An 18,634-nucleotide genomic window follows, 5' to 3' on the forward strand; every position below is an offset into this window, starting at 1 on the left:
TGTAAATTCACAAGATACCCTGCAGTTAAAATAGCTGCACCTTTACCAGCTTTGATAACACATTAATGCATCAATAATTATATTCAAAACATAAAATATATATTATCCTGAAAAGGACCAATCTGCATAATGAGTATTTTTACTTTTGGTACTTTAAGTATACTTTGATACTAATACTTTTGTACTTTTACTTGAGTAACAGGATCTGAGTAATTTTTCCACCTCTGCAAACACACAAACAAATGCTCAAATGCATCAAGACACACAAGATACATTTTTAAAATAAATATACAGAATAATACTCTCAATTATTATCAAGCATGTTTCTATCCCCCGAATCCCCACACAAACAGTAAAATAATGTCCTTTGACTTGGGCTAAAATCATGTAATAATTGGTCAGTTATTAGCCAATTTCAAAATGATCAGGCATAATACATATTCTATTGAAATGTTTTACAATTCTGGAATAAATCAGCTGGGAGTATCCTATATTGTCTATAGAATCAATTTTAATTTCATATTTGGCAGCAATAATTCATTTATAAACGTGAAAATGAAATGCCTTTACAGGTGTAAAACAACAGCTTATTAAATACCAGATGTGCCAGCCAATTCTCAGTCTCATTGTGCAGAGAAAGGACTTTTATTTTTCTTAGTTTACTAAAAGTACACTTTCTGATACATACTTACTAACTTTTACCTAAGTAGGGTTTTGAATACTGGACTACTTGTAATGTAGGCAATGTCTTTTTTTGTTGATTAATTTTAACATGTAAGTCTATAGCACTACACTTATACAATGTAATGAGATGAAAGTAAAAGCACTTTAACCTACTTAATTGTATTGTGTTTTGCTGTGGCGCCCCCTTTCGGTTTGACGTTGTTAGTTCAACCTATCTAGTTTACTATACTGCATTATCATTGGTTCAAATTGTCAACGTCGTTTTCTTGACCAATGCCGTTTCTTTGCATGCAGGCTCCTCCCTTTTTTGTCTCAACCACTCCTTCACGCGCGCGCGCGCGCGCGCGCGCGCGCACGCACGCACACACACACACACACACACACACACACACACACACACACACACACACACACACACACACACACACACACTAACCCCCTGTGATGCCAAACCTCCATGGCTGGGCTGAATGGCATGTCTGTCGAGGCGGTATAATCTAAAAGCAAACCGGGACATTATGGAGCAGACGGTGTGTTGACGGAGATGCGACGGTGCATGAAAAAGGTGATTACATTTGCAGCGTTGCACGTTTACACATCTGATAAAATGCATGTGACTTCTTGCGGTTAGCTGATGTTGCTAACTCACTCCTCTGTGTGATCGGAGTATTGATACATCGCTGCACATTATCATTCAATCTCCTTCCCAAAATAATCCGATGGTGCCTGTCGTTTCAGTTGGCCTCCGCGGCGGGATGAAGTATGATCGGCGATAAACACGCAGAGGAACACCGAGAGAGAAATTTAAGTCAACTTAATCCATCTGGACATCGGGGGGGAAGATAAGGACCGTGATGGCTTCGATGAAAACAGCATTATTCGTGTTGCTACACTGGGGTGAGTTCAGTCTGCGTTGCACCTGATTTCTCTCTGAACACAATGACTAAAACCGCCTCGCCATCTGTCACATGGAGATGCATTTGCATGATTGTTTCTTTAAGCAGACCAATCAGACTATTCATTTAGATATTATTTGCAGCACGTAGCTTTATTCTTATGATATGGCCCTGATTTTTGCATATATGGAGCACTTTTTCAAATTGTTGTGATCTGCAAGTTTATGACCTACAATGCAAATGCATAAGTGACAGATAGGACAGACCAATATCAAACAAAAATCACCTACAGGCTATTTGATGTATGTTTAGTTTTTTAAACCATACAATTACTTTCTGGTGACATCCAGGAAATCCCAAGTTAAAGTATTAAAATCAACTGGGCTCTCTGATCATATTTATTACCTACTGTATTTACACAAAGGTTAACTTTATCGTTGTTTTATGGCACTGATCTCCACAGTACAGATATACTAGGTTTATTTAGTTTGATCTCATCTGTGTGTTTCTTATTTTTCACAAGGTGTATTTGACAATGGGGTCTTCAAAGTTCAGCTACACTTAGTAAACATGAAGAAGATTTTTGACTTAACCCTCCTGTTATATTCGTTTTTTGTAACAGCAATAATATTCGTGGGTCAATTTGACCGACTGCATGTTTAATTATCCAAAAATTGTCAGAAGCCCCAAAATCCATATTTTCTTTTGTACATAGTTTGTACCTTTTATTACTATCAATGACATGAATATTTAGTGCAATTGTGTTATTCACCTCTCACAGATCATGGTTCCATTAGAATAAGTCACTCGTTTTTCACAAAACATATACATTCAAACACATTTTTCTATTTTATTTTTTACATTGGAAAAACCTTGATATAAAATACATTAGTTTTGCATAACATAACATTTTTTAAATGACTTTTAAAATGTTCCAACTTTTTTTCCAATTGGTTGATGTTGATAAATAGAGACGAGACACCTCGTCTGTTCATGGTCAAATTGACCCGTTCACTTAGAATCAAGCCAAATGAGTCATAAGGATTTGTATTGAAAGTATTTTATTGTAACAGCAATTAAGTGTGTGTGTGTGTGTGTGTGTGTGTGTGTGTGTGTGTGTGTGTGTGTGTGTGTGTGTGTGTGTGTGTGTGTGTGTGTGTGTGTGTGTGTGTGTGTGTGTGTGTGTGTGTGTGTGTGTGTGTGTGTGTGTGTGTGTGTGTGTGTGTGTGGTGTGTGTGTGTGTGTGTGTGTGTGTGTGTGTGTGTGTGTGTGTGTGTGTGTGTGTGTGTGTGTGTGTGTGTGTGTGTGTGTGTGTGTGTGTGTGTGTGTGTGTGTGTGTGTGTGTGTGTGTGTGTGTGTGTGTGTGTGTGTGTGTGTGTGTGTGTGTGTGTGTGTGTGTGTGTGTGTGTGTGTGTGTGTGTGTGTGTGTGTGTGTGTGTGTGTGTGTGTGTGTGTGTGTGTGTGTGTGTGTGTGTGTCTGACCCCTTTTAGCCTCCACTTTCACTGACCCGAATACCATCTCTGTGATATAGACATGTAGGGGGGGGTTCCAAATGCATGACATGAACCATTTTCATTTTTCCTTGTTTATTGCACTAATTAAGGTAAGGAGAAGAAGTTTCATACAAAAAAAATACTTGAAAGTATTTTTCGTAGATTTTCAAACTTTCAAACGGGTCAATTTGACCCTGAATGTAACAGGAGGGTTAAGGATAGTCCTTGCTGAGAGAATATACTGCTACATAATCAAATAAATCCAAGGTGCTTCAGAGCCTATATAAAACTTTATTTTAGGCTGTAAATAGAACACACCACCCAACCAGACAGCAACAGATACATCTGAAATGTATTAATATATCTGCCAAACAGAACTACTCCAGTTTGTACTTAAAATGTTATATATTTCTTTATCGCTTGACCATACACGTTAGACATAAGGAAAACATGTCAGATTGAATGCGACAGTATACATATTAATATAAAGCCAATTTGATAACCAAAGGGTCATTTGTCAGTCCTCTGGTACAACATGGATGTCTTTGTGGGGTCTTGATAGGGAAGTTGGGGCCCCCTCATGTTGCACAGGGTCCAGGCAGTATTCAGCATCATCAGCCATGGTGTCCCCCAACCCTATCAGTCCGAGCCCAATGTTAATTAGGGCTTGATCCGCTTAAGCCTCCCTCTAGTCTCCCATGTCATTATCTATGGGTGTGTTGTTATCAGGCCGTGGCTCAGCCTGTGAGAAAGCTCCAGTTGTTTTTAGGTGTGACACACGCAGACAGGCCAGGAGAGCCAAAACGCACCCACCCATCTAGTATTTCTAGTTGTTCAGGTAGTTTAATCAGCTCTAGATGAGGGTTTAAGGTGTGTTAGTTTGAGATGATCCTTTGTTCATAGTCAGTTAGTGGGTGTATGTTTGTTGACAGTTTCCCCCGGTATGATCACAGCTTATTTGCATTTGGAAATGAGGAGTTGTTCTCAGCTTCTGCCCCCACTTGTGAATTTAAATCATTTGGTAGTCCTTTAAAATTTGTACCGATTATATAAAAGTATTTTTTTTCTTCCCACCATATAGATCAACTTATTATGAAGATGAGCTATCTGACCTTCGACTGGCTATCCACTTTAATAAATAAATAGCTTAACTTTTTCTGAGCTATTTGGATTATTTCCTTTATTACATTCACATTTAATAAATAGTAATACAAACATCACAATCAAGTCTGTATAACCATTTGATTATTCCTCTGAGCTTCCTTCTCTCAAAAGAGGAATTACTATATGTCATTGCCCTTATCGTGACAGAATAGTAATGCAAGGAGAAGTTTCAGTGCCTGTGGCTTAAAGACAGTTTCTGTATTTAAATAGCAGCTCGGTCTGAGCCTATAACTATTTCAGCGGGGTTCCAGGGGAAGTTGGGTATGCAGCCAGACAATGAGACTCAGTGAAATACAATCACGCTTGAACCTGGAAGCATGAAACCACAGAGGCCCACGCACTGAATATTTGTTCTCTTAAACCAGAACTGTGAAAAACCTCCCATGTTACCAAGTCTCTCTTAAACAGTTAGGTGACACAGATAGTTTTATTTTTCGCTTTTGGCCTGAGTGACGTCTTTTGACAGTTTCAGTGTGATTTAAAGTTTGGAAATGTCTAACTCATTCCAAAGCACTGCACTCAATGACCTGTTTTTGCTTCTTAGAGCACTGAAAAATGTAATTTGTGTTGCTAAGTAGTATTTTCTGACATTTCTTAAACAACTCAATGGGTTGTTTGAGAATGTAGTAGACATTCTAATTGATTGAAAATAACTGTTTGCAAAACTGTGAATGCCACTTTTCACTGTATTGGAGTATTTTACAGGCAGCTATGGTGTTTTTCTCCTAAGCTATTTGTATTGATTCCCTGTTAGTCAGTCATCAGCTCAGGATATTGATCAGTACCAACCATGCTACGAGGCCAGAATGTGACCCACAGGAAATGACATTATTGCAGTTTCCAATCTTTGCTGTCCATTCATCACAGTGTTTCACTCTCTTGCTGTCTCTCCATTTGTCTTTCACAGTGCTCCAGTGCGCTGTGTGTCGCGACATATCTGTTCCTCCTGGGACCCTTTACCGTGTTGCAGGGTTCCCCCTCTCCCTGCCCTGTGCTGTGTCAGGGTTTGAAGGGCCACGCACGCAGGACTTTGAGTGGTTCCTGTACAGAGATGATGCTGGTGGCAGGCAGATGGGAGTGGTGTCCACCAGGGACAAGGGCTTCCCTTACGCCCCATTTCAGCCTCGGGTGAAGAATGGGGAGGTGAGGGTGGAGAGGGATTCGGGGGACAAAGTCCGACTGGTGATCCAGAGACTTCGAGCTGAAGACCAGGGGAAGTACGAGTGCTACACACCCAGCACGGACAGCACCTACCAGGGGAACTATAGCGCCTCAGTGCCTGTCAAAGGTCAGTCATATGTTTGTAATGTATTTTAAATAGTTATTGGGGCAACATGATATCCGAGTGGTTGTTGAGTTATATCTATATTGTTTCTAATTTTGCCAAAATGTATCACTCATGTTCCAATCGTGTTGTTTAATGTCTAAGAACAGGCTTAACCTTTGTTCATTGAAAAACAATTATTTAGTTGTGACATAGTTTGAACTATAATTGTGATTTCCAGTTCTGTCATGGGGGAAAGAAAATATCAACAACTCAGCCAGATGGATGACATTTATTAATCATACTATGTGTTTACTCGGTACATGACGACATTCCTCGTGTCTAAGCTGTTATTTACACTTGCCATCTGGAGTTTTTCTTTCTTTTTACAAAGATCTGTCTGCTCAAGCTATCAATAACATTTTGCCCTTTCCCTAACCCATCAACATAATTACCAATACTGTTTCTTATAATTGTCTTCTCTGTGAACCACTAAGTTTATATTTGTAGTTAACTTTATGTTACTTTTGCAGCTTAATTGTGCTATCTTCATTATAGTTTGTTTATTACCCTCTCTTTGGCAAAGCTGGAGCCCACCTCTGATTGTGGTAAACATCTTGCAGTAACTCTCAGCTACCTCATTTCATTATATGCTTTAGTGTTCTAAACATAGACGTGTAGACATGTCTAAACAGCATACAGGCAATAGAAATTCAATTTGGCATCTTGTTTTCCTCCTGCCTGGCTCCTGTAGCCTCTTGATGTAATGTCATTGTCTGTCTGTGTCTCTTTATACACCTGCAGTGATCCCTGACACACTCCAGGTCAGCTACACCCGCTCCCTCACCGGCCAGCCCGTGCCCGAGGGGGCCGAGTTAACTCTGACATGCTCAGGCGGCATCCAATCAGAGCAGCTCACCCATCTGTCCATCACGTTTGGGAAGCGCAATAATGGAGAGGGCTTGGGGGCCGAAGGTGGAGGGCAGGTCAGCAACATAAGGGAGATTATCTCCATCGACAAGCTGCTGGGGGTCGTCCCTGGACGTATGTACAAGAAGCGGTACGACGATGGAGAGATCACGCTGGAGAAGAGGAACAAGGAAGGGGGACTGGGCGAGTACGTGATGAAGATGAGGGCCGTGCAGCCAGACGACACCGGCTCCTATTTCTGTGAGTCCATGCAGTGGATCCGGGACCCCGATCGATCCTGGCAGAAGATCGCACAGAGGACGCTGGATATTGGCAACTTGACCGTTCAGCAACTAGGTCAGTGAGAAACTTTGCCAGTATTTGTGCTGACATTTGCTAAACTTAGTACTAGGGATGTCCCGATCACCTTTTTTTGCTCCCGATCCGATTCCGATCATTTGATTTTGACAATCTGCCGATACCGATTTTTCCCGATCCGATCTTTATGCAATGCATTAAGAGGAAAAAAAAGGTAACAGATAACGGCTGGTCATCCAACGCGATGAATTCAGCTATCTTGGCTGTTATTTTTTTGGCCTTTTCACTGTTCTGGGGTAGTTTCTCTTTCCTTTTAAAAGTCTCTGAAAGTGTCGGTTGTTTCAGTGCCGTTACCCGAGTGGCCGCTGTGTACTCGTCGTGTTGTTGTTGGTGGTGTTTGTATTAGATTGGTCATGTTGAACGTAGCTCTGTTCTTTCCACCACGCGGAACCTCCGCCTTGCAAACATTGCATCTGGCTGTTACACTGCCTTCGCTTTCAATTTTATAATACTTCCAAACTCCTGACATTTTCTCTGTCCCGACTCCCGAGTCACCAGCTGAACGTAGCCTCTTGTTAGCTTACTGCTACTATTAGACACTGCGCCCACTCTGTTGCCAGATTTGAGAGAAATAAGCAACCAGGTCTATGAAAACAAGCCCAAAAGAAGCAACACATACATGATGTTGTGTAATTTTAACCCAAAACTAAGGCCTCAGGATGACTTTAAGACGTGAACATGGTCATTTTTGTTTTGTAACATTAAATAAAATGTATAAAAATATTTTATAAAAAAAAAAAAAAAAAAATCCGATCCCCGATTTTTTTCTCCCGATCGGCTCCGATCCCCGATCACGTGATCGGATCGGGACATCCCTACTTAGTACAGAATGTTGCAAGTGTCATGATCACACTACAACATGCATGTTGCACAATTATGTGTGTTCACTCAACATTGTGAACAACATACATTTGAAAGGTTAAGTCAGCGAAAACATCTTCAAAGGAAAGAAGATGTTATGAATTAAAGTTGGCCACTTTGGTTGCTATATGATATGATAATATCAGCAAAATGGCTAAGGTTTGGTTTCTACTTCAGTTTAAAACTCTTTTCTCTGAGTGACGTCAATCGGCTGGACTTGCAGTGTTGTACATTGGAGTCTTTCCAGATTTCAGACTGAAGCCCTCAATGTTTGTGTTACTTACAGCTTAACTGAATGTCTAACGTGCTGGCTGAGCAGTCTACTAATGCTGGGCTAATTAAACACGTAACTGGATACAGTTATTCCGCTTGTTGGGCTTTCTGATTAGATGCACGGATCGCTGGATTTTTCCTTCCCTGCTACTGTAGGTGGATGGACGGACATCTTACTATCAGAGCTACTATTGTTTTATTGATTGATCTGCAGATTATTTTCTTCATTAATCAGTTATTCCTTTGGTCTATGAAACCATGAAAAATGCCCATCACAATATCTCAGTTCCAGAGGTGACTTTATCAAATCTCTTGTTTTACTGTTCTATAATATTTGCACAGGGTGTACATTTAAAAGTTTAATACCAATATTATATTATACCAATTATCTGGACAACAATAATATATACTGGGTGATATTATAAAGTCTGCCACTGGACCATTTCTACTTCATTCTATTCATGGGCCTGCGATCAATATAAGAACATTTTATACTCCCATGTAAGACAATCGGTTAAATGAATGTCTACTAACAGAACACAATTAAATATGATTTGACAATTTTATTGCTGAGCTCTAGACATCGAGACGTTTTACTTTGCATTGATGATATTGGATTGTTTACTATTAGGTGAGACAAGCAGCAAAATGTCCCATGAGAGAACCTGAAACTATCAAAGTGTATTGACTATGTGTTCAGGATGATGGCTGTCAGAGCGCCTGACTGACGCTGAGCTCTCTGCTGATTATCCAGCTGGATTTTAGAGGTCGATATCTGGCTGGCCGGCAGCTCAATAACTGCCTGCTGCCTCGCCGCTTGGCTCAATTTAAATTCTAAAGAGCTTGTGTAGATCTGAAGGATTAAGTAATCTTTCCTCCCACCTTGGCCCCTTGTAGCCCACAAAGAGGATGACTATCTCTCTGGCCAACTGATGTGTCCATTACAGTCAGAGCTGCTCCCTCCATATTTTAACATCTCGGATATGAAAGTTAACCCGATATATACATAGAATATTTATCCTGAAAAAAGGTTTAAAGTTTAATACTGATTTTGTATTCCTGTTGAGATTCACAACAACTTCTTTGTAATATGTGGGGCTTACATTTATTTAGGTCAAATGTTTTTCTCTTCAGCATTACAATTTAACTCACTTTAATGCATGCATTGTTTTTCTGTCAATTTCTGACAAGCACTATTACGATCTGTATTCATCTGGCCCCTGCTGTCTGACTCATACAATAGCCTGACCCAGTCTCCCTTTTGTTTTGTTAAATAATGTGTCTATTATATGTTGAGTAGATCTTTTGTTAGGGGAAGTGTTGTGTGCTTCCCTTACATAATGGACCAGTGTGTACTTATAAAATGAAAACAAAAACAAAAAAAATACCCATATACTCAGTGTCTCAGAGTACAACACTGTCATTTTATAAACATGCAAGTCTAATTAGAAAACGACAGGACAAGTTCAAGAAAATCAATACTGTATAATACATTTATTACAACCAGAGAGCGCGCATGTCTGTTCCTACTGTATTTGTACTTAGTTCTTGATAATTGCTTAAGATGGAAGAGCTTCAGGTTATGAAAAACTTTAAAACATAATGAATCTTAACTTAAATCATTTTTAGTGGTCTGAATTTTCTACAACGTATAAGACAAAAGGAAAGTCTTAAGAAAATACCATTATTATTTGAAGCAGAACTGTGTTTCCTGCTGTTCTATCCTTTTAATTAAAATAAAAAAATATCCAAAAGAGCCCTCAGATTTATTTTACAACACTTTTTGGGAGAGTCAATGATCCAATTCAATAAATACAAAATCTATAATTTTCCTAATTACTTTTCTCTTGTGTTCCATTTAGTTTTATGCTGTAATTATCACTTTCTAATGTTTGCTTTCTGGTTGGGATAGTTATCTATTTGATCCTAAACATTAAATATGTAATGTACCAGAGAGGCCACCCTAGCTTTCCCACAGAACTGATACTCAATACACCACTTCCTGTAAAGATGTTTACTGTCACAGTCTAATTGCCTGTTTGAGGCCCCCCCACTGCAGAGGATTTGCTTTCACTTTTAATAAGCTGTCTCCCTCTGCCTCTTCCTTTCCCCAGCGGAGTCTCTGAGTATAACGTCCTCTCCCCGAGGGGAGGTGACCCTGCAGGTGGGGGCTCCTCTCATCCTGACCTGTGAGGTGTTAGGGCTGCCGGCGGAGGTAAACTCAGGGCTGCTGGTTCAGTGGATGAAGAGAGGATCAGTCAGCAGCGATGGAGCTAGGAGCGGGGGGGTCGAGGTAAAGACTCATTCTGCTCACTTGGTTTCTTGCTTTGCACCTTAAAGTATACCCTATTCTTTCAAGTATGTAAGTGAATACATGAGAACAAACAGGTCAGCAAGAGGGAAATTATGAAATATTTGACATCAAAATTGTTATCACATGCCATATTAGTATTTGCATTAAAGTCCATTTACAACAATAAGAAAAGCATATACTTTTAAATGCGTATGTTTGAATATTTTATCTCGTTTTTTCTTATTTCTCTGTTTCAGAGTCAGTTTTTATAGAATTGTAAAGTTCCTGCTTACACAGACTGAAATATTTATTAAATAATAATTGTCAGTTAAATTATTACCGGCGTGAATGGGCAATCCATCACAGTCATGAAGTCTAATTTATTTTCATCCAAAGTTACTACTGGATTTGAAAGGTTTTCCGGTGGGGTGCGTTCAAGTGCTGCAGGCAAAGTTCTGATGAATGACACTTAAGAGTTGGCTTTGAAAAAGCAGCAGCAGTCCAAAAGGGACATTATAATTTTAAAGACGTTTGCGTTTGATCAATATCATCAACCTTGCATGCCTTAGGGAACGGTCTGCACTAATTAAAAAATATTTAAAGTTTCTGGTTAATCGCCAAAAATGTAATTTAATTTATAATCTGACACATACTGACATATTGTATTTAACGTTAAGGTGGAGGTGGCCCGGATGAGCCCGGACGGTGTTGCGAGCTGGGGAGACGACCTCAGCCGAGCGAGTGGGGGCTCCATGGAGAAAGTGGCGGGGGGGAGATACACTCTGAAGCTGTTCTCAGGCCAGCCTTTAGACTCTGGGGTGTACCGGTGTGTGGTGAGTGTGTACGCCGGGAGAGCCAACCCTGACCCGTCTACTCCTGTAACACTCACCCAGAGGTCTGAGGGGGTCACCGTCAACCTCAAAAGCAAAGGTGAGAGCACTGCATGCATCTTCAGTGACACGAGGGCTTCATCTGAACACTTTTTAATACATTTTCTGTTCAACAACTTCTGTGTTGGATTTTGTTATGAAATTATTTAAAAGTTTTCATATTCATGGGGCCTGTGTTGTTTGCCATTAGGCTTTGTTGGGCTGAGTTCAAGTCTGCAACAGGACCTCTGATACTTGTGACACTAGTCCCACCTACAGCTTTACAAATCTGTTTTAAAATCATTAAACTTTGTATTTACTGATTAATAGTTTTAATGAAAAAAAATCTGAGGTGTATAATAAGTTAGTATAGTATGCTAGTGCTCAAATGTAGACTAAAACAATGAATCTGTAGTTGCTTCCTTTCAAATTTTCAGAAACTTCTAAAATGCTGATAAACTTGGGTTAACTAAGATCACATTGTTAAAGGTAGGGTAGGTCATTTTGGAGAAACCAGCTCGAGTGCGCTAGAATTTGAAAATACACAGCCGGAAAAAATCTGCCACTTCCTTACAGAGCCCCTCCTCCAACACACACGAACGCGCACATGACCAATGAGGGCACAAGATAAGTTTGTGCACAGATGGAAGGCTGACAGGCAGGTAGGCCGTCCAGTTATTTTAGCCGGGCCGGCTAAAATGATTGGTCGTGCTTTTTACAGTATTACGGCTTCCACAGATGATATTTTTTTATGGATTTTTTGTCAAAGCACTTAAGATATTCATTGCTATCGGGATGTTAAGAGCATTCCATGGAATATAACAAAAAGTGTATCTCGAGCCGGTTTCTCAAACTTACCTACCCCACCTTTAAGTAGATGATTGCTACCATTTGATTGATCACACAATATTCATTCAGTTTTGTTTTGGCAGTCACATATGTTAAGTCTACCCTCTATATCTATTCTTTGACTGTACCATTTCCTTCCAGATGTGCTGGTTGCAGCTGTGGCTCAGCTCCTTCGAGGCCCTCTGCTAAAACGAGGCAACACCATCACCCTGATCTGCAACATCACCGTGACGACCACAGGCCCCGCCCAGGCGCAGGTGCAGTGGCTGCGGAGGCCAATCCCTCCTCGAGTTATCAAGAGGGAGGAGAGCCCGGCCTCTGCTGTTACTGTACCGGACCCCCCTGTGGAGGAGGGGCCCAGCCTGGTAGCCGCCCTCATGTACGACGGTGTTGCAAAGATCTACGTCAACACTAGCGACGTTAGCATCGACCGCCTGTCCGCTGGTAGCTACAGACTGAGGGTCCACTCGGCTACCATGGATGACCAGGGCATGTATGCGTGTCATGCCCAGGCGTGGGGTCAGGACCCCCATGGAGGCTGGTACAACACAGGGGCCAGAGCAGAGTCCAATGCAGTGACCGTCTACATGTATTCCAGAGGTAAGAGTCTCCAGGGGTTGGATTTTTAATAAAAGGACTGAAGTTCAGAAAATGAAATCACTCTACTGTAAGGCAGCCTTTAAAACCAGGAAACACTTCCCCTGATCCAATCTGGTGGTAGTGTAACACTGACAGTACCAAGAGACACAATTAGAACTTTTATTTATAATACTTTATCTACATTTGCTATTATTGAACATTTAGGAGCATGGGTTTTACTTTAAATGGAGGATTGTTATTCTGTAGTATTACTACTTCTACTCAAGTTAGTGTTTGAAAACTTCCAGCTCCATTGACCTTCCGTCACAAGCTGGAGGGTGGCCTGTGTAAACGTTGAGTCAATTTCAAACATTTACTCTTAACCTTGAGAAATGTCTGTACATTTTGAGTGAGATTGATTCTTCTCTATAATTCCCTAGCAATAGCAGGGCATAGTTCCCCTGTACTTGCATATTCAATATTTGTATATGCACTTTATGTCACTTGTTCCTGTCCCATTTTTAGCAGTTTTTTTATTCTGTGGGATTCTGAACTGGTGGACCAAAAGGACCTAGCGCTGCAATTAACTAGCTTGTCTTTTGTCATTTGATACAAGTACTTCCTTGATGACCATTTCTTTAAAAAAGGAACCCGGTGAAAAGCACTTGTTATGATTTTACAGAGCCCAAGGGGAGGTTTACATTTTGTTGTCAAACTAACATCCAAAGATATTCAAATTAAACTAAAGCTGTGCCCTCTTACTTTTGGCGTGCGCCCTCATAACAAACAGACAATGTTAAAGTGATGCCAGAAAACACATTTCTGTTTGTGAAAAACGGTATAATCACTCCAGAAATATGAAAATCATGTGAAATAGGCCGTCAGACGGCATTTTTTACGGAGTATAAATAGGGGATCGATATCCGGTCGGTCTGCCAATAGACATGTGGCAGGCAGCAGGCTAACTCTTAAACTGTGATTTCTGTATTAGATCGTTCCTTTTACTGTCCTTTTTTCGGGGCCGTATTTTTGTCCGGAAGTGACGTTAGGCCCTCATACTATATTTTTCTAGAAGAATCCCTGAATATTATGTTGTTCAGTTCAGCTTCAGATTGTTTAAGACCTATTTCAAGTCAAGTTTTAAGTATCAATGTATTTGAGCATTTGTAACATATCTCTAACGGAGTGGACTCGAGTCCAAATATTTACGGTCAAAATACCCATAGTGTATTTGTATTTATATGTATTAAATATTTACAGAAGCAGAACAGAGATATGTTGAGCACAGTGATCATGTTTACACTGACCATGTGTTGGCCCTTGTAGCAGAGATAGTTTGTGTAGTTTCTCTCTGTTCTGGGCATGGGTCTAGATCCAGTTTCAGTCTCCACATTACTGAATCTCCAGCTCAAACCGTGCTTTTGGTTTTTCCATTCACTTGCTTTTTCAAAAATATTTGTCGTGCCTAAAGGTGAAAATAACATTTTATTTGGCAAAACAAAAATATTTTTCTATGTGATTATACAGTATACAGGAGTACGTTTTCCCGTCTGAAATTAGGTTTTAACACTTTAACACTACAAATGTCACTTTACATTACAACATCCTTCTCTTCTCTCTTACCCTCCCCCAGCTGAAGACCTCCTGCTCATCCCTCTGGTGGTCGGAGTCTCTTCGGCCTTGTTTGTGGGCATCCTCATCATCTCAACAGTGACCTGTTGCTTCATGAAGCGGCTGGCAAAGCAGCGCACTCCAAAATAAGTAAACCCGCTGTTTGCTGCCGATCTGAAGTCTGAATGTTCGCGAAAAGGTGATGCCCAGAACATAGCGGGATACAAATGGCTGAGAAATAACTTTTAGACAAGAATGAAGCGAAAAAGACCCTGCTGGTTTTCTGTGTTTAGACATTACTGTTTAACAACCAATGCCAAAAGATTGTGTGTTAAATTATCTTGTATTTTTGTATCCAAAACTCCTCTGGACATATTTTAGTCACCATACATGACCCTTACTGGGCAAAGACCTAACATTGTTGTAGTCCATTTCCACGTTAGCTTAACCTACATTTTTTAATCATCCCTTTGTTCCAGTTTAACTTTCTGTCTAGAATGGAAAATGGTAAAAATACACAAGAAAAGCAAGATTTCTGTGACGAGGTAGAAAGTAAAGAAGGTACTGCAGTTTCCTTTTGTCTATCACATGAGAGGAATCTTAAAGTTACTGAAGAAATTCTCAAGGAAAATCAAACAAACTGCCCTCTTAAAAGTCATGGTTTGATCATTTCAATTTGAAGGTCAGATATTTTGTATAACGCTGTTATGTTTTTCTTTTAACGTTGTTGTGTGTGTACATGGTTAAGCCTCTAGCACTGCCACTGACAGTCACATGAATGCTGATGGGAGCAGTTCAGCCTCCAAAACGTAATCTAAGCAGGGACCTTCCACTGCCTGCAGCCCAGAACCACTCTGCATGTAAACACAGTCTCTGTCTGTTACTTAATAAGGCAGGCGCTGGCTGGAGGCTTTCTAATGCCAAGACCAATTGAGAATCAATTCTAAACACAAGCATTCCTCGCCTGTGACGCTTCACACTGAAGTGAGTTTTCTATATTGTCTTGTATAGATTCGACTAAGATAAATGGACAATATATCCAGTTTGCACTGAGCTAATATGTAAATATTGTATGGAGTTTAGCAGTTTTTATTTTTCTTGATGTGAGTAAGACTATGCTGTCTTTGGCAAAGCGCCTGTGTTTAACATTCTGCACCAGTCTGTTCTTTTTGTGAAGCACTTGGACACAAATGGGACTGGGACCAAAGCCCCTCTGTCTCCTGCTTTTACTTGATATTCTTCAGGCTGAAAAGTCACTCCTTTGCTGTACTAGAGCAACTACTTTTAAAGTGCTTTTTGTCCTATTGCCCTTTGTGTCTGAGACAGAAAACAGTACTGTGAAAAAGAATCCTCTGTTAAACCAAATAACAGAAAACAATTTGTGTTGATTCACACAGTTTGGGTTTCTTGTCCCCGAGGTGAAAACCTCCTAAGCAGCGCAGTCACATGACCTAATAGTTGAGTGAAGTCTCACTATCGTCGGCATTGCAGTCATCATGTGGTTCAGGCCACACATACGCAGCCAATACGTATTATGACTATAGCCCTGCTGCTAGCCACCAGAAATCTGTAGGACAGATTTACTGTGTCTGCACACTCATAATTAGTGAAATCCATCCTCCACTTCCTGTCCGAAGTAACACTTAAGAAAAGTCTGAGTGTGCCCACATTGTGTGACCACTTAAAGCAAGATACATGTTCGTGGAAAGGAGGAAGAAAGTCAAATATGTTGTTATCCAGCTTGTGGATCCCCTTTGAAATTATTCCAGGTCATTTTTTCTGCTTTTCGAAGTTTGTTTGCACTGAGCTATACTTCATGGTCACAGTCTGTCTTTACTGTCTGTGTCTGTCTCTTGGTTTCAATATGAGTCCATCTAAACTCCCTCTCCTGCCTAACCTGTGTGCTCTAAACCCCCGATTATAGATGTTGTTCACGGATATTAGGGAATAAAAATCACAGCTCTGGTTGCTTCCTGAGCCACTTTGTTCCAGATCAACTACTCAAAGCTGATTTGTTCCCCCACATAACCCACCTACCACATGATTACACACTTTTGCACACACGTACACTAAATGACTCACAGGCACACACAGCCCAGAAGCAGCGGCACAGTGGTGGCTGGTATTTCAGATGAAAGTAGGTGAGTATCTGCGTGCTCATCTCTAATCCCTGTTTATGGCTGCAGATTGAATCCTGCTGCCCTTCCCCCTCTATCTCTCACTATCTCTCTTACAGTGTGGCTCGCAATCGATTCATTTATTTCTCTTCCCTGAGAAATACAGCCAGATGTTAAAAGTGTATAGCTCATAGCGTGCAAAGTGTGAAAGCTGCTGTCTACGTTTTGCTTTTGTTTAAGGATATGTTTAACCCTTTTGTGAAGGTGTTATGTTTTGTTTGGACTGTTTACTCTTTAATCCCACTGTTCCTGAATGCATCTTGCTACCATCGAAATACAAAAATGGCGGGTTATAACTCAGTTTGTTTCTTATGGTGCTTTGGCGAAACCTGCCAGTTGACAAACCAATAAACCACTCTGGAATTAAAACGTCACTCTGATTTCCTTTATTTTATACTGCCATGACAAATGCGTTTTTTAATCATATAACATCAAAACGTTCATACCAGAGGCCACTGGAGACAGCGGAGGTATTGTAGTAGGGCATTAAGTGTGGAGGCATATAATCAAATCTATCAATGTGCAACTTAAGCATATTTTCCATGAATACAGTATGAAACAAACCTAACATTGCTTGTGGTTGTTGCAGTTTCCACATTAGAACCAGCCAAGCAGAGGTTTGTATTTCAGCTTCAGGAGTTAACCCTTTGGGATGCATTCATCTCAACCAGGACAAGAAAACTGGTTTAAACTGCACTTTAACTCAGATAGAGACAAAGAGATGGGCCTTGTAGAGTGAGAAATCCTGATGGTTGAACTTAAATGTCGATGCTGTAAAATGGCTGCATTACATGCTCAGTATCTCTATGCCAGCTTTCATTCAAAGTATTTACTGTGTAAGTGATCCATTGGCAATGTCATTTACAGCGCATTACAGCTGCAGACTCAATTAACAGTATCCCTCTTCCTTCCATCAGTATACTGAATGACCAAACATTTCCAATCTATTGCTAGGTCATTTCCTTTCATTTGCAAAGCCAAATTAAAGCTGCATAATCAATATTTTCACATTAGCAATGGATCAAATGATTGGACCCGACTTCTCTCAGTTCTACAAAGCCTTTTAGAATCTATCAGCTTATTAAAAAAAAAATGTTTTTGTCTGCAACTTTACTGTGCAATCTGACCATCTTGATCAAGCTTTTCTTTAGACGCAGCCATTTTGTTGTTGTTGAAAAAAGCCACTTAGTGCAACCTGACAAAGTTATCCAAAATGAAGCGTTTGTCAGCTTTAAATGTAGATCATCCATTCAATAGTTGGTGAAGAACAGACCAAAGCTAAAAAGAAAGTCAAAATTGTATTTATATTAGTCAAATGGCCAGAAACACGACTCCAAACTAATTACAATGTTCTTATTGCAATGTTCCATTTCGCTGGACAATTTTCAAAAACAACTTTTTATGGAGATTTATGTCGTTGTAGACTCGGCAGGATATGTTTCTGCAAATGTCTTTTTTCCTCATTGTATTCATCCAGGGAAAATATCCCATAAAAAAAGAAATAAAACGTGACAGCTCCCTTTCATAAGTCATAAGAAAGTTAGGTAATAAAAGAATGTCAAAAGAGAAAATGCAAGAGACGGATGATTTAATTTTCAAGCATAACATTTGATGAAATATGTCAAACGAGGACATGTAAAAATATCTTATAATGACGCTACCACTAAAACCATCCCCGTCCTGCTGTGCCTCTGAGCTCCCATGGTTTCGTATTGTATCAGTTTACAGAGCATGACATCACTAATGCAAACACTGTACTCATGTTAATCTTCTTCTTCCTGATGTGGCAGGCAGACAAACAGAGGCTTTGTGTCACACTGATAAGACACTGCCTGTGGTTGGTTAATGTACCTGCTCTCCCAGCCAATCCCTGCCAGCTGAATGTCCACCAAGGTGGGATCAAACACGCAACACACACAGCAGGCCAGATGCCCTGTGGCAAACCTGTAGGAAGTAGTAACTGATATATTTTGTAAAATGTCCAACTTTACTATAAATATAGCAGAAATACATTGGCAATTTTAACATTGTATATCTGATTATTTTGAAAAATTAAATAATTGATACATTTACTTTCAGGGATCTTATGATACTTATATAGCTTATAAATATATATTACATATTTTCCCCTGTTGACTGTGTTCAAGCTGAAGAGGTGGTTAGCTTAGCTTAGGATAAATTCTGGTATCGGGGGGACAGCTATCCTGGCGGAGGTCAATAATCTGCATATCTCCAAAGCTCATCCATTCACATTATCTTATCCTGTTTGTTTAATCCATAAACACCAAATGTTTTACAAAATGACGAACTTTTTAAAAACTTTGCGATAAAGA

At 40.1% G+C, this 18,634-nt stretch overlaps 1 protein-coding gene across 1 annotated transcript; it reads left to right on the forward strand.

Moving 5' to 3' along the window:
* The first annotated feature begins 1,122 nt into the window (after nt 1-1,122).
* Nucleotides 1,123-16,675, forward strand: igsf8 (immunoglobulin superfamily, member 8). The gene is made up of 8 exons (XM_034138901.1): nt 1,123-1,249; nt 1,423-1,581; nt 5,146-5,526; nt 6,307-6,768; nt 10,038-10,216; nt 10,894-11,146; nt 12,076-12,534; nt 14,147-16,675. Exons 2-8 carry the CDS (start codon nt 1,539-1,541, stop codon nt 14,272-14,274), a joined length of 1,905 nt encoding a protein of 634 aa, XP_033994792.1. The 5' UTR covers nt 1,123-1,249; nt 1,423-1,538; the 3' UTR covers nt 14,275-16,675.
* The last annotated feature ends 1,959 nt before the right edge of the window (nt 16,676-18,634 follow it).

Source organism: Trematomus bernacchii, unplaced genomic scaffold (genome assembly GCF_902827165.1).
Source record: "Trematomus bernacchii unplaced genomic scaffold, fTreBer1.1, whole genome shotgun sequence".
NCBI lineage: Eukaryota > Metazoa > Chordata > Actinopteri > Perciformes > Nototheniidae > Trematomus > Trematomus bernacchii.

Coding starts and splice junctions, on each gene's coding strand:
- igsf8 (XM_034138901.1), top strand. CDS start 1,539: ATGGCTTCGATGAAAACAGCATTATTCGTGTTGCTACACTGGG. Junction 1,582..5,145: donor ATTCGTGTTGCTACACTGGG/GTGAGTTCAGTC, acceptor TGTCTTTCACAG/TGCTCCAGTGCGCTGTGTGT. Junction 6,769..10,037: donor CTTGACCGTTCAGCAACTAG/GTCAGTGAGAAA, acceptor TCCTTTCCCCAG/CGGAGTCTCTGAGTATAACG.